Source organism: Aquarana catesbeiana, linkage group LG08 (assembly GCF_042186555.1).
Source record: "Aquarana catesbeiana isolate 2022-GZ linkage group LG08, ASM4218655v1, whole genome shotgun sequence".
Classification (NCBI taxonomy): Eukaryota; Metazoa; Chordata; class Amphibia; order Anura; family Ranidae; genus Aquarana; species Aquarana catesbeiana.
In genome coordinates this window covers 281,225,940-281,242,024 of record NC_133331.1, presented here as the reverse complement: position 1 = coordinate 281,242,024, position 16,085 = coordinate 281,225,940, and the positions used below count along the sequence as shown (strand labels likewise).

General features: G+C 43.9%; 1 protein-coding gene across 1 annotated transcript in view; it reads right to left on the bottom strand.

Moving 5' to 3' along the window:
* The window catches only part of LOC141106755 (uncharacterized), a 69,346-nt gene that overhangs the window by 4,800 nt on the left and 48,461 nt on the right, over positions 1-16,085 (bottom strand). Inside the window, 6 exon segments of the mRNA XM_073597682.1 lie at positions 2,123-2,228; positions 5,138-5,235; positions 8,909-9,013; positions 11,137-11,292; positions 11,592-11,672; positions 13,854-13,903. Of these exon segments, the coding sequence (XP_073453783.1) occupies positions 2,123-2,228; positions 5,138-5,235; positions 8,909-9,013; positions 11,137-11,292; positions 11,592-11,672; positions 13,854-13,903 (596 nt within the window).

The following is a 16,085-nucleotide window of genomic DNA, read 5'->3' as shown; positions in this document are numbered from 1 at the left end:
TTCTTCGAAAAATAAAGGAATTTAAAAAATAAAAAAGTGTTGTCTTCTGCTCCTTATCTAGAGGCAGAACTGATAATAAAGTGGGCCAAATCTGCTCTGCCTGCCTAGAGAAACCCTACGGTTTGGGACAGGTCTTGGAGCTTGATTATTCTGTGAGTGCGCACTTTATTTTTTCAAATTAAATCATTTATACTGTATCACGCTATGGGATCACCCCTTATTCTTTGCTTTTGAGAGACATAGTGGCGGTACACTTCCCATGTGGTTTGTGGAGGAGATATGGTGATTAGTGGGAGACATTAACCTCTCATGTGCTGATTGACCATTTATAACAGTAATGGGCAATAGGATCTGGTAAGAATCCGGAGTTTGGGTTTCTGGTTCGGGTACACTGATTTGTTTTATTGCACACTGGTAAACACAACTTTCAAGATTGGATCAATACACTTTGGTTTTGTAGATTTTATATTGAATATATTGGGATTTGATAGGTCTATTAACAGATCATAGATCACTTGTTTTTGTTTAGTTTTTATATGATTATTGTACTGTTTGATGATTAATACCATTTAAAATCTTTATTCGCTGCACATTTTCTTTGCACGTTTATTGCAAATTTGGTATCACAAATTTATTGCGCTGGCAGCTTATCCCTGTAGATCACCTAAGGGAATACACCGATAACAGAGAAACCGAGCTAACCTGGATGAATTGTAAAACCACACAGCCTCCTCTCTTATGATAATCCAAGTCCACTTTACAATGAGTTCTGTCTTAACAAGGCTTCTAAACCCAGAAAGGGTGATGAGACAGATGTAGGACATGCCACCCCCTCTGGCTCTCTTCAGATTCATGTTCAATGGGCTTAGCTGTGTATTTTGCTAATTTTAAAGTAGTATGGCCAAAGCTCTTTTGGCTATACATCCCATGTAGGTCACAAGAGTGCACTTAGTTCTGCACTCTGACTCAGATTCAGACCAACAGCGGGCAATAGATCGCTATCAGCCGAGGGGTCCAGGCTCTAAAGGGACCCTGACAATAATGTCGGGTTCCACCCAGATGCCTGACCAGCAGCTGGCTTAGCCTCTCAGTGTGCCGCTGATAGCCTCAGCCAGCCGCTCCTGTCCCCTCTACTGCCTGGCGCTCCAGTGAACAAAGCAATTATTCCATACAAGTCACATATGTGACCTCTACCTCCGAGAAATACAGATGTACCATATGGGGAACAAAGAGGTCTATCATCTGTATAAAGGTACATTCCAAAAAGCATAAACTTAGAGCAAGTCTTTACAGTACCAGATTAATATGCAAGACATTACAAGCTCCCCCAATAAGAACACGAGTGGTAAGACTAGAGGTCTCCTCTATGGTCCTTAATGTGATGTAGCATGTTTTTAACACACACACGTACACAAACCAAGTATGACTTGCTACTCTAATGTGAAAATAAAGCGGATTCCAAAAAGGCAGCCTCAGGGCCAGTTCACACCATGAATCGTACAGGAACGCGCTGTGCATTCCTGTGCAATTCATATGTGATCCGGGTGCTATGCAATTTCACCCCATACATTTGAATGGGCTTAAATCGTGCCGGATCGCAGCAAGCACTACTTTACACAACTTCTGTAGCATGCGATCTGTGCATTTACAACCTGCATTGGGGTGTTAGCAATGCACCGATACCCACTACTGATCGCAAGTGCAGTGCGTTTTGAACGCAGTGTGGAAAACGTGCACAGAATCCAAGTTTCCTGCACCGCATTCTGGTGTGAACTAGCCCAAAAACCTCATTCTGCCACACGTCTCATCTACAAATAACTTGCTCCAGGGAGCTGTACTCCACAGATTTGGAATAAGGTGACCAAGGATACAGGTGTCAGCCCAGGGACAGACAGATACTTACTTTATTTAGCCGATTCTCATCTGCTCAGTTATGGCCACACAATTCTACATACATAGTAGGTGAGGTTGAAAAAAGACACAAGTCCATCAAGTCCAACCTATGTTGTTCTAACAGATGGAAATCATTTTCTTTTTTTTACCTTCTCAAAAAAAGGAAGGATTCATGGCATGAATAAGGAGAATCCGGGACTCTTCTCTGGATTTACTGTTTATTCCTTACCTGTGCTGATCTCTGGATGGATTTCCTCCTCCTTACACACATCATCACCCATCATATACGACTCTTCTGCTTCCTCTTTAACTTCAGCTTTAACCATATTTTCATTCTGAATAACACAAAATGACACAAAGCTCAAGGTGAATGTTTTGTTTGTGCAGGAAGAAAAAGAAATGAAAAGAAATAGCACAAGAACTGCATACATGGTCAGATGTGGTGACAGTACAACAGAAGCTATAAACATGACTTTCCATTTCTGATCATCTCAACAACAGGAAACATTATATTATATGTAGGCTCTAGTGTTGGCCGTTAGTGCATACGTAAGGGCAGCTCCATAGATCCCTGCCAGGGAAAGAAGCCACCCTGAATCTGGAAAGGGGGACGATGCTGAGGAGACCAGGTGATTGTGGGGAAAAGGTCTAATAAAAGAAGAAGCTGCATATGTTGTAAGTATTGATCTCAGCATTAGAATTTGCCCCCCCCAAAAAAAGATTTTTGACTTACCTGTAAAATCTGTTCTTGGAGTACAGTACAGGATAAAGGAATCCCTAGATGACTGGGTTATAAGTTGCTATCTTCAGGTGATTGAACACTGGCAAACACAAATGTAAGTACCCCTATATAACCCCTCCCACTGACAGTTATCCTCAGTTATGTAGTAAGCAATATGGACAAACAGGACCTGAGGGGGGAGGCTTGTGTCCTGTGCTCCAAAAAATGAATGTCAAAGATCTTTTTTTTTTTTGATCATACAGTACAGGACACGGTTATATTGTTAGATGACTGGGATCTCCAAAAGCAATACAAAAAAGAGGGGTGGGCAGCACAGCAAAGAAACTGCCAACAGGCCCCTAACCAGACAGCTGCTTGAAGTACCTTACAGGGGGAGCTGGGATCAGGAGAGGCTTGAACATCCTCCTGGTAAAACTTAGCAAAAAAGTGTGAATAAAGGACCACGCGACAGCCTTACAAATCTGTAAAACAAATGCTTGATGATGAAAGGCCCACCGACTATCAAGCCTCCAATAAAAACACGGCATGAAGAACACATAGGGGGTTATTTACTAAAGGAAAATCCACTTTGCACTGCAAGTGCACTTGGAAGTAAAGTTGCTGTAAATCCGAGGGGGACATGCAAGGAAAATAAAAAACAGCATTTTAGCTTGCACATGATTGGATGATAAAATCAGCAGAGCTTCCACTCAGTTCAGATCTACCCCTTAGATTTAGAGCGACTGCACTTTCAATGCAAAGTGGATTTGCCTTTCGTAAATAACCCCCATAGTGTGTCACAGTAGTGTCCTGTACCCCCCCCCATTCACATTACTACTCCCCAGTAGTGTCCCCTGCCCCCCTTCACATCACTGTACTGTAGTGTCCTCTGCCCCCCCATAGGAGTGTCCTCTGCCCCTTTCACCCCCCACTGTAGTGTCCCCTGCCCCCCTTCACATCACCCCCCACTGTAGTGTCCTCTAACCCTCCGCCTCCCCCATAGTAGTGTCATCTACCCCTTTGCGCCCCTATACAGTAGTGTCCGTCCTCTGCCCCTTTCACATCACCCCCTACTGCAGTGTCCCATTGACCCCCCCATAGCAGTGTCCTCTGGCCCCCCCGCAGTAGTGTCATCTGCCCCTTGGCACCCCCATACAGTAGTGTACCCTGCCCACCTTCACATCACTCCCCATAGCAGTGTCCTCTGTCCCCTTCACATCACTCCCCACTCTAGTGTCCTGTGTTCCCCCAAAGCAATGTCCTCTGCCCCCCTCAACTACACCCCCCCCTCCACTGTAGTGTCCTCTGCCTTCCCCCATAGCTGTGTCCTCTGCCCATAAAAAAGCATTGTCCTCCTTGCAAGTCAGTTCAGCTAAGGAAATGTAGGCCATGAGCAAAACTGAACCCGTGCCGGAAACAACAGCATCCATCACATTAAGGACACTAGCAAAGAACTGAGGGTAACTGTCAGTGGGAGGGGTTATATGGGATCTTTTCAGGTGCGTTTGTCATTCACCTGAAGGTAGCAACAAATAATCGAGATGTCCAAGACTATGCCTGTGACCAGTATTGTATGATCATGAAATAAGTTTTTAATATCACTTTATTACAGAATGTAAGATGATTTCATATCATGCAGACCTGTATGTTGATGTGATTTTTAGTAAAAGAGGGGAATAGTTTGCTTTATTTGCTTGCCGTCTGCTCACAGTAGGCAGCGGGCTGTGAGCGGGCAGCATAGCCAGGCATCGCAACGTACACGTATATCACAATGTACTTCCTGGTTTGGTATGCGCCCCCTGCTGACCTGTGATGTGATTGGAGCTCGGGTTTGTCAGCAGATTTGAGCTAATGATTTTGACTGAAATCTGCTGATCAGTTGTGGCCAATCACAGCACAGAGTTCTGCATTTACAAACGCACAGAACTCTATACACAGACAGTGATCTGTTTTTACTCATCAACTCAGAGTTCAGAGAGTAAAAGCAGCACACATTACACTTGCATAGCAACAAATGCCCTGGTCATGAAGGGGGTAAAACCTTCTGAAAGTCAAGTGGTTAACCCCTAAGCAGGTAGGCATTGGTGCAGAGAGGCCACATATTTGGGCACCAATTAGCAGACAGCTGTGCCGAGGCAGTGCGCCCTTCACGCTCCTGGCAGTTACCGGGGGCTAACGGAAAGTTCCTGATCACTTCTTACGATCGAGAGCTTTCCGATCATGTGACCGCTTTGACAGCCAATCACAGCAGTCACGTGATCATAAACCCCGCCTCCCGGCACTTGAAACCCTTTAAAGGGCCAGGAGGTGCTGGCACAAATGGGTTAAGTAACTGCTCAATGTTTAAGCTGATTTGCACCTATATAAATACTACAATAAAAAAAAGCAGAATAAATGGAGTGTGTTATTATTTATTATGTTCAGGCAATTAAAAAAAAAAAAAAACAAAATAAAAAAGATCCTTGATTGTTAAATCAGGTACTTATTTTAGCAAGTAAGTTCACATTCAGGTGAAGCACCTACTTGATCATCTTGTGGGATTTTATAGTCTTCGTCTTCAGAATCTGAGAAATATAAAGGACTGACACATCCCTCTACTATATGTTCATGACTTGGTGCCCCTGTAAGAAAAATACACGGAGCTGTTAAAAGATTCTGTCACTATGTCCATCCAAGGCAGAGTGACAACCGTTCTTTACATACAAGCAAGAAAATCACTGTAAAGGGACTCTGAATGGTACTATAGACCAGGGGTAGGCAATCTGCGGCCATCAAGCTGTCGTGGAACCACAAGTTCTATGAGGCTGGGTTCACACCCATGCAAATTGGATGCAGGTTTCCCCTGCATCCAATTTGCATAGCAGGAGGTTGTGACCGTCTCTCCATGAAGCCGGTTCACACATCTCCGCAAGGCTCCGGTGCAAATTACACAGGGGTCCTGTTCATTTTTGGTCCGTTTCAGGTCTGAATTCAGCTTAAAATTAGGGGCTGAAATCAGAAAACACCGGACTCCTGCTGTGAGCCGCTGCATGTTCTAGTGTGAACCCAGTAGTAAAAGGGTTTACAACCACTTTAAGTCCTGTCAGTTGTGAGGTGAGACCTTCATGGATCGGACTTGTTTTTCCAGCACATCCCACAATTGCGCTATTGGATTGAGATCTGGAGAATTTGGAGGCCAAGTTAACACCTCAAACAAATTCTATTGCTTCGTGATCCAGTTCTGATGCTCACCTGCCCATTGTAGGTGCTTTTGGCCGTAGACATGGGCCAGCATGGGCTACACATCCCCATACACAACAGACTGCGGTGCCCATTTTTTCTGCTTTCAACACATTAAAGGTTAAATAATCCCCAAGCATTAAAATCAGTCTGTATATGTATTAAAGCATGCTTGTTATACTCACTGTGGAACCTAAGGGGTTAATGCTCCATATTGTGTAAAAGTGCTGTTTGCTCCTGTGTACTCTGATCCTCCCCTTATTCCACAGTCCCCAATCCATCTGCTGATAGAACAGAGCCATGGGGGCACTCTGCACATTTGGTGTATATTGCTAGAAAGGGTTTTTTGTTTTTTTTGGGAGGGTCCGTGTGATCAGCACAATCAGAAATGTCTAGACAGAGTCAGGGATCCTGCAGCCTCATAGGACAGTCAGAGCAGAATGAAAAGTCCTCCTACAAGCTTAACCCAGTGTTTGGCTGGACACTGATAGAAGTCACAAGACTGCTATATACTGCTGATGAGAAAAAGTATTTAGCAGTTCATATTTACTAAAATAATTGCATTTCCATGTTCTGTGTGCTGTGGGAGACCAGACATAGTGCATGCAGGGTCCTGGGTTTAGTAACACATGATGGCTGTCAGTAATTTTTTACAAAGTTTACTACCGCTTTAACCTGTCAGTGAAGTTATGGCTGATCGGTATACATTTATGGGATTTTTTTTATACTGGACAAACATGGGGACACCTGGGGGTGTGTGGTTTTTCACATAACAGTGACCTGTGATGGTCTTTCCGTCTCACTTTTTAGGTTTAGGTAGTTAAAGTAAAGTGTGTGTGTGTGTGTGTGTGTGTGTGTGTATGTGTATGTGTATATATATATATATATATATATATATATATATATATATATATATATATATATATATATATATATATATATATATATATAAAATAAATGCATAGAATTAATGAATAAGGCGCACTGTAGGAGATTGTTATAGATTGCGGATGGTCATATAAAAAAACTTAAGGAACACAATACCCACTGGGACGGCTTTTGATATTGTTGTAGGATGGAGAGTGGCTTCCCTTATGCTCTTGTGGTTTTGAACACATTGGCGTGGGTTGGCCCCTGCTGGTTGGACAAAGCTGAGGATTTTACCCGGCATACAAGTAAGTTGTATTGGTACAACATGTAAAATTGTATTATTAATAATATGTACTATACTTCGAAAATGATACTGTATAGATCAGTGGTCTCCAAACTGCGGCCTGAGGGTCAAATGTGGTGCCTTGCTTGCCTTTATCTGGCCCTCGGACCACTATTTCATCAACTAACACTAATGACGGGACACCATCAATGGCACTATTCTTCCCATTGATACAAACAATGGGGCCTTCTTTTTCCCATTATAACCAAAAATGGGGCATAGTTTATGCTTAGTGATGCTGAGACATTTTGTACTCCCACTGGCCACCGCCCTGCCCACCCTAAAGCCTGAAGGACAGTAAATTGACCCTTTGTTTAGAAAGTTTGGAGACCTTTAGTATAGATTAGAACATTGTGTTATGTTGTTGTAGAATATCGCCTGCACTTACCTCCTGAAGAAGTGGACATATGTTCTGTGAAACATGTCAAGCCTGAACAAGCCCTGCCTTGATACTTTGTGGTTTAAACAGACATGTAATGGGCAAGTATGTCTCTGTTTAACTTAAAATAAGTGTTTGTAGCTGTCCCTTGAGCAAGACCTTTTTGGGGGAAATTTATTTTGATATGGATGTATCAATTATGCGATGATGGATATTTTATAGGTTTTAATATATATCTTTGAGAAGGATGTGCAAGAAGCAATACTTTTAACAGAATATCTTAGTCTATAACCTATGGAGTACCATAAAAAGTCCCTTTACACTGACTGTATTGTTTGTTTTATAACAAATTTGGGATGTAGGTACTGTTGATTAAAGGAGTTGTAAAGGCAGAAGGTTTTTTTTTTGTCTTAAAAGTGATCCTGTGTCACTGAATTTGATTGACAGCAGCGGGAGCCAACACAGGAGGACCCGAGACAGCGGCTGGAGCTGCTCTGCTCATCCCTGTCACTTGAACTATCGGGCTCAGTTAATAAAAAGGGAGGGTCTGGGGGGGTACTGCAGCACAAAAGGTTTTTCACTTTAATGAATAGAATGCATTAAGGTGAAAAACCATGAGGGTTTACAACCCCTTTAATGCATTCTATGCGCTAAGATAAAAAACCTGTGTGCAGCAGCCTCCCCAGCACCCCTTAATACTTACCCGAGCCCCATCTCTCTCCAGCGATGTCCATAAGTGTTTTAGCCATCCGGGACTCTCCTCCTAATTGGCCGAGACACAGCAAATGCGCCATTGGCTCCCACGTCTGTCAATCAAAGTCAGTTAGCCAATCAGAAGAGAGAGGGGGTGGGGCTGGGTCGGGGCTCCTTGTCTTAATTTACACAGAGAGCTATGGCTGGGTTCAGGTGCCCCCATAGCAAGCTGCTTGCTGTGGGGGGCATTTGACAGGAGGGAGAGGCCAGGAGCAGTGAAGAGGGACCAGAGAAGGGGAAGATCCAGCGAACAAATACTCTTGCACACAAGTGTGTTGATCAGGTGATATAAAGTTCAGGGTGGATAACGTCTCAGGCCTTGCTGCCCTCCAGGAGTCCTCAGAGCCTCTGAGGAAGAAGGTATCCCTTCGAAACGCGTCAGCCAGTAGTGGTTTTTATGTCCTCTCTTTCAATACCTATCGGGCCGATTGCCATCTTTTATATTGCCGGTTTCTGTCACATGCTTGTGAGTAATTTTCAAAAAATGTTTTTTAAATAAATCTATCAAAGGATAATGCACAAGGCTGGTGCGCCCTCTTTTCTCGATTTCTTTTAAGAGGAGGATCCAGGCTGCTCTGTGCAAAACTAACTGCACAGGAGGCAAGTAAAACATGTTATTTTTTTTATTTTATTTTTTAAACGAGATGTTACAATCACTTAAAGCAGGAGAATTGTACAGAACATGTATTGGGACAAGCTATGTATCTCTCCTGTGCTTAGAGTTACTCACCTGTGCTGATCTCTATAGGAACTTCCTCCTCTTTAATCCATACATGTCCTTCTTCCTCCTCCTCAGCTTTGACCTCTGTCTGAGTGTCTCTGGTGTCTCCGAGGTCTGTGAATAAAAGATGAGAGTGAAGCCCCCTGTACTGAGATGTACGAGAGACCCCAGAGAGAGTGTGTGTGTGTGTGGTAACCCCCAGCTCTGCTGATCCTCTGGTTTTCTGATCCTTCTGGTCACATCTCTTGGCTGGTAACACACAATGACATGATGTGAGGAGGAGAGCCGGAGTCTAATAGAGGCTGATGTCTCCTGACTCCCCCACTGGGCACATACTGTCTCCCCATTACTGTCTACTGATAGAGGAGGGGGGAGAAGAAGAGATTGTTGTAGTGACTGAACAAGGAGAATCTGGGACTCTTCTCTGGAATTAGAGTTAATGTGCATTAGAGCGTTAATCTGTGTCTTAGCACAGATGTAAAATGCAGGTCAATGCAAGGACAAAGGAAAAATACAAAACCAAGTATTGGACTGTTTCCTGACTCTGGGAGCCTGAGGAAATTTAACGTGCCTGGTTGTGCAGGATGGGGGGATCCCTTTTCACCAGCGGCTCCTACATCGGGTGCGCTACACAAGAAACACTCCAAAACACTCTCCAAAAATGAATAGGTCTAAAACGCCTAGCATTTTAACACGAGCTGAAACGCGCATCAAGGCACGTCAAAATGCGCATCAATGCAAATCAAGAAATTAAAGTGCAAATTCACACCTGTAAGCCGTGAAAACACAGAGAACCCGGAACGACTCAGCGCTCTGGCTGCTGTGTTGGCGGCTGGCTAGGGGGCAGTGTGGTGTGCAATTTAGCACACTGAACGTCCCTTTTTTGTTTTGGTTTGTGTACAAAACATACAATTCATTCACTGCAATGTCGGCGATGCGTTGCACTGCCTAAAGTTGTACTGCGATTTGAACTGCTGCCCCATGATAAAATACAGCATATCTACATTTTAGTGTGGCACTAGAATGCACTGCAGTGTAAATGGGACGCAATTGTTTCCTGTGTGTCCCTGTGGTGACAGACATTTTACCACGTGGTAAAAAGTTTGCCACCACAGATAGTGTGAAATGGCCCTTAAAACGCACGTAAAATTGATGGAAATGTACATCCATTTTCCCTGCACTTTACCGCAAGTCATTGTGAATTCAGCCTTATGCCTCGTACACACGATCGGACTTTCCGCCAACAAAACCATGAAATTTTGTCCGAAGGGTACTCAAACTTGTCTTGCATACACACAGGCACACAAATGTTGGCCAACAATTACGAACGTAGTGGCGTCCTAGATGTACTACGTGGTTTTTCAGCTCTTTAGCACAACCCTTTGGGCTCCTTCTGCTAAATTTAGTGTTAGTAGAAGTTTGGTGAGTGTTGATTCACGCTTTTCTTTTCGCGTTTTTCATTTAGCGCTTTTCAGTTCGTTTTTGAATGACCGTTCATCAACCAGAAATGTTGCGGAATCGGAGGAGATAACGTGTTGTTTATTATTGGCCTTGGAGTTATTGCTTTGACATTATTTTTTTGGTTGAATAATGATTTGATTTATTCTATTGGCAGATAGCATGTCTAATTTTTTTTTTTTTTTTTAATTCACAATAAAAAAAAATTGTGTAGAATAATACTTGGCTATGTATTTTACTTCAAATGACAGTTTGGGAGTCGGCAGTTACATTTAAAAAAATACAATGTAAAATTGCCAAGGGACACCAACATAGTTGTAGCTTTGTTCTTAAAAACTACGGGATAATGGTGTTGAAAATTTGTTTGCAATAACTCCCATCAGTATCACCAGCAAAGCAGCTTCATTATTATCCCATTAAAGAAGAAGAGAATTGTGCGCTGCATTTTGAGATTTCATAATTTGCCACGTCACGAATGTGAATTCTCCATCACGAACACTGATTTACAAGACCGACCGCTTCTGCTTCCGAGCATGCGTGTTTGTACTTTGGACTTTTGTCCGACGGACTTGTGTACACACGATCGGACAATCCGACAACACACATTTGTCCGCTGAAAATGTAAAGACATGCTAGCCAACATTTGTTGGCGGAAAGTCCGACAACAATTGTCCGATGGAGCATACAGACGGTTGGATCTTCCACCAACAGCCTGACATCCAACATTTCCCGTCGGAAAATCCGATCGTGTGTACGGGGCTTTAATGTTTATTACTCACCTGTGCTGATCACTGGTGGGATTTCATCCTCCTTGCATGGCTCATCACCTCCTATATACAGATCTTCTTCAGGTTCCACTTTAACAACAAACAGTCCATCAATTGAATACAGAGGATGGGGACATCTCTCTGGTGTGCTCCCATTACTGGATCCATCTGTAGGAAACAAACACACTGACTGAATACATTGTTTCTATGTCTTTATATCAGAGGATGTGTGTATCTAGTAGGGTTGCCACCTCATCCCTTTAAAACCAAACACATTAATTACACAGGTTCTATGGCTGATTAAGGTGGTAATTAAACTCACTTGGTGCCTTATCTGCATTAAATTAGCCTCAGAACCTGTGTAATTCATACGTGTTCGGGTTTAAAGGGATGAGGTGGCAACCCTAGCATCTAGGTGGATCCTCAATACTCTTCTCTCCTTTACAAGAAATAAAAGTCTCTCTTACCCGGTGATGTGAGGGGCGTCCGCGTCTCCATCCTCAAACAGATCCTTGTATTCTTCTGATTACTCCCACTCCTCTGTATATCTGTATATAGAATAAAGCTGGTTTATATTGTATCATTGTAATCAATTGGACATCATCTCACCAGAATCTTCTTTCCCTGCTTCTGCCTGTGTAGTAGAGCCCCAAGGACCTCTATGGAATGGCTTCTGCATTGGGAGATGACCCCATTGATGTTGGTATGCGGTTGTATTAAGCATCAGTGACTGACCTCACAAATGCACTTCTGGAAGAATGATCAAACATTCCCATAGACACACTCCTAAACCTTGTGGACAGCCTTCCCAGAAGAGTTGAAGCTGTTATAGCTGCAAAAGGTGGGCCAACTCATTATTGAACCCTATGGACTAATACCGCGTACACACGATCGGTATTTCCGACACCAAATGTTGGATGTGAGCTTGTTGTCGGAAAGTCCGACCGTATGTATGCTCCACTGAACATTTGCTGTCTGACTATCAGCCAACAAATGTTTCTTAGCAGGTTCTCAAATTTTCCGCTTTGTTGGTCGGAAAGTCCGATCGTGTGTACACAAGTCCGTCGCACAAAAGTTCACGCATGCTCGGAATCAAGCAGAAGGAGCCGCACTGGCTATTGAACTTCCTTTTTCTCGGCTCGTCGTACGTCTTGTACATCACTGCTAAGGATGAGCTCCGGGGTGTGTTCGCACAGCCCATGTGCAGAGCCCGCCAGGAAGTCGGCACTGCGCTGCGCTAATCACAGGCAGTGAGACATTTCCCGATCTCTGCAGCCGCGCATCGGGACAATGTCTCACTGCCTGTGATTAGCGCTCCGCAGTGCTGGCTTCCTGGCGGGCTCGGCATGTGGGCTGTGCGAACACGCCTGAGCTCATCCTTAGTCACCGCGTTCCCTCGTTCGTAATTGTTGGCCAACATTTGTGTGACCGTGTGTATGCAAGACAAGTTTGAGCCAACAACCTTCGAATAAAAATCCACGGTTTTGTTGGCGGAAAGTCCGATCGTGTGTACGAGGCATATGACTGGGATGCCATTAAAGTTCATGTGCATGTAAAGGCAGGTGTCCCAATACTTTTGACAATATAGCGTATGAGTGATTTTATTCCTCCTCCACTTGTTGTGGCTTTCCGGAGACTCTTTCCCAGCCGCAGCAGAGTTCACTAATGTTCCAACACATCAGACCACCTAAGCGTTTCGGTAACAAGGGCAGAAATACATGTTTCTGCCCACATATCTAAAAACAGATGAAAAATGCGGCAAAACAAGCATTGCGCTTGCACTGGCACCACAAACTGAGGAGCAGCCCTGCATTTTGCTGCGATGACAAAACGTGCAGCGCAAAAACACGCCTGGCTTGGGGTAAGAAAAAAGAAACATACGCTATTTGGTGCGTTTGTCACATAAAGGGCAGTTTAATTCAGGTAAGTGGACTGTCCTATGCTGTTGCATGACAAATGCACTTAAAAAAAAAACACCACAGTGTCGCAAAGGCGTGGATCCAGCCTCAGAGGACTTGCCAGAAGATGATTTGTGAGGTGACATGTTCCCCCTATTCATCCAGTCCACACAGTGCTGAGACCCCCTTCTCTCCTAATAAAAATATATCAACCATAATACCTCCTTCTCGTTGGGGACACGCTCTCCAACCTTATATCGCTACAGGAAGTTTTTTTTTTTTAAAGCTAATTTCCCCTGCTTTCTCCTCCTCTGGTCTCCAACAAAATGGCCGCCGCCCCTCATGTACTGAGGACACTTCCTCCTCTCAGACGGTGTTTCGTCAGATTAGGCGACCTCTCAGAATGGGTACGGTCGCTCTCTAGTAGGGAGGGAGGGTCTTGGCACTACTGTATCACTGTACAGCCTCTAGTTGTGTTACTGGGACAACCAGGAAGTGGCGGGGCAGCCGTGGAACGCAAACAGGAAGTATGGAAGCCATAGGGCGGAAATTGGAAAATAGTGATGCGATAGAGAGGAGACAATCAGTGGCTTAGGCTCTGAGATTGAGTAATAATTATCGTAACAGAATAATAAATGAGTTTAGAGTAACTATATTACATAATTGGAATTACTTTTTTTTTTTTGTATGTGAAGTTTTAGGCCTTCCTACTCATTTTCAGGCTTTAAAGTGGTTGTAAACCTACTTTTTTTTTCTTCAAACTAACACCTGTAAGACAAGGGCATAATGAGCTAGTATGCATAGCATACTAGCTCATTATGTAATACTCACCTGAGATCGAAGCCCCCACTGCGGTGCCCATTAGAGTTGCCACCTCATCCCTTTAAACCCAGACACATATAAATTACACAGGTTCTGTGGCTGATTAAGGTGGTAATTAAACTCACTTGGGGAATTATCTGCATTCAATTAGCCTCAGAACCTGTGTAATTCATATGTGTTCGGGTTTAAAGGGATGAGGTGGCAACTCTAGTGTCCGTACACCGGCGGCGCTGTGATTGGCCGGTGCCACAATGACGTCGCTCGCGGGAGCCGCCGGTGGCGGCACACTCACTGAAGCAAATGGCACGTATGTGCCGTTTGCTTCAGTGCGCATGTGCCGATGACGTCGTCACATGCAAATACAGGGGGTATCTTTTAAACCGTGCAGGTTCAGGAGATATCCGGGGTAGCTACAGGTAAAGCAGTCCATACACGGTCGAATTCCGAACAAATTTTCTTTCAAAATCAGAAATTTCGTTTTTTTTGTGATCCGATGACGCCACCATTGATTTTCGAAATTCGGCCGACCAAGCCTTCAATTTCACCGCATGTTGCTACAGAAAAGAATTTTCGTGGCCGGGAATCTTCTTTTCTCTCTGTAAATTTTCTTTTCTTATTACATTTCTCGCACGATTCTCCCATCATTGATTAGAAAATCGTTCGTTTTTCTAAAAATTTCCAACATGTCCGATTCCTCAAATTTGATTGCAGCACGAAAATCGGTCGTTGTTGCAGCCCACTAATGGTGCAAAATTCATACGAAAATTCTTTCATACGGTTTTCGAAAGAAAATTCCTACGAAATTCGAACCGTGTATGGCCGGCATAAGGCTTACCTGTAGCAAAAAGTGGTCTGTAAGGGTTTACAACCACTTTAAGTGCAACTTTACTCATAACTATTTGATAAAAAAAAAATAGTTATTTAGCCAGGAACATACATTCCACATTAATATGTAGGCTACCAAAATTAAAGTGTTTGTTAACGCAAAATATTAAAAAAATTGCCAGCCCCTCTATTAAAGGCAGGCATGCCACATTGTTTAAAGTGGAGTTCCACCCAAAAAAAAAAAAAATTCATTAATGTGCATGAAATAAAGATGTATTAAAAATTTGGGGATTTTTTTTTTTTTTACTCGCCTCTTAATGCCTGTTGCTAGGGAGTCCCTCGTAATCTGCCTCCTTACTCACCTCGGCTCCTTACGTCACTTCCCTCGGCGCCAGAAGGGAGATCAGCTCTGTCCCCTCCCTATAGACAATCATCTGTGACACGTCACAGGTCCCAGATGATTGCGCGGCCAGTCACGGCTCGCACATACGCAGTGGGTGCGCCGGGCGCCCACAGTTACAATGCCGGCGCCGCCGAGCGGAGGGGGAGACGAGCGGGGCTTCGATCCCCCGCATCGCTGGGCCCTGGGACAGGTAAGTGTCTGATTATTAAAAGTCAGCAGCTGCAGTATTTGTAGCTGCTGACTTTTATTTTATTTTTTTAAGCTGAACTCCGCTTTAAGTCTTTTCTAAAAACGAGACTTGTAAATATCTTTTTAGAGCAATCTTCACATGACTCGCAGGTGTTTTACAGCTTCGATATATATGGCTACTGCAGGAGGGACAGAGATCTCCCTCTGATGTCAGCCGGGGAGGTCACGTGGCCTCTCAGCCTCTTCTGCAGAAGCCCTGTCTTGGAGATGTAAAGCGGCCGTGAGTCACGTGACCGGCCTGAAGATAGCTCTAAAAATGTATTTGCAATCCTCATTTAAAAAAAAAAAAACGTACCCAGTGTGGTATGCCTGCCTATAATAGAGGGTCTGGCAGTGACCATTGTAAGTTTTATTATTTTTACTAATAGTGGTGGTGGTGGTGGGGGGGCAGAGACAGAGACACAGAACACGGAGCTGACAGGCAGGGAGGAGGGGGAGAGAGGAGAGCTGAGAGGACAGCTGCGGATAACAGAGGGACGTGCACTGATTACAGTGGTCAAGGCTCAGCAGCACTGATTATCGTGGTCAGCGCAGAGTGGGGACACAGGAAAGTGGCAGGATCAGCCAGGTTTTTATAGTTTAGAGGGGAGTAGATTACACAGCACAAACACTGTGCTGTTTAATCTGCTTTAAGGGAACAGGGTCTGAATTTTTTTTTTTTAGGGTCAACAAACAAAAATTGCCTCCAGAATGACTCCTGTCTCTTCTTGCTGAAGGCTGTCATTTTGCTGAAGCCCAGAGCCCCTGAACAGCAGTAAATAATA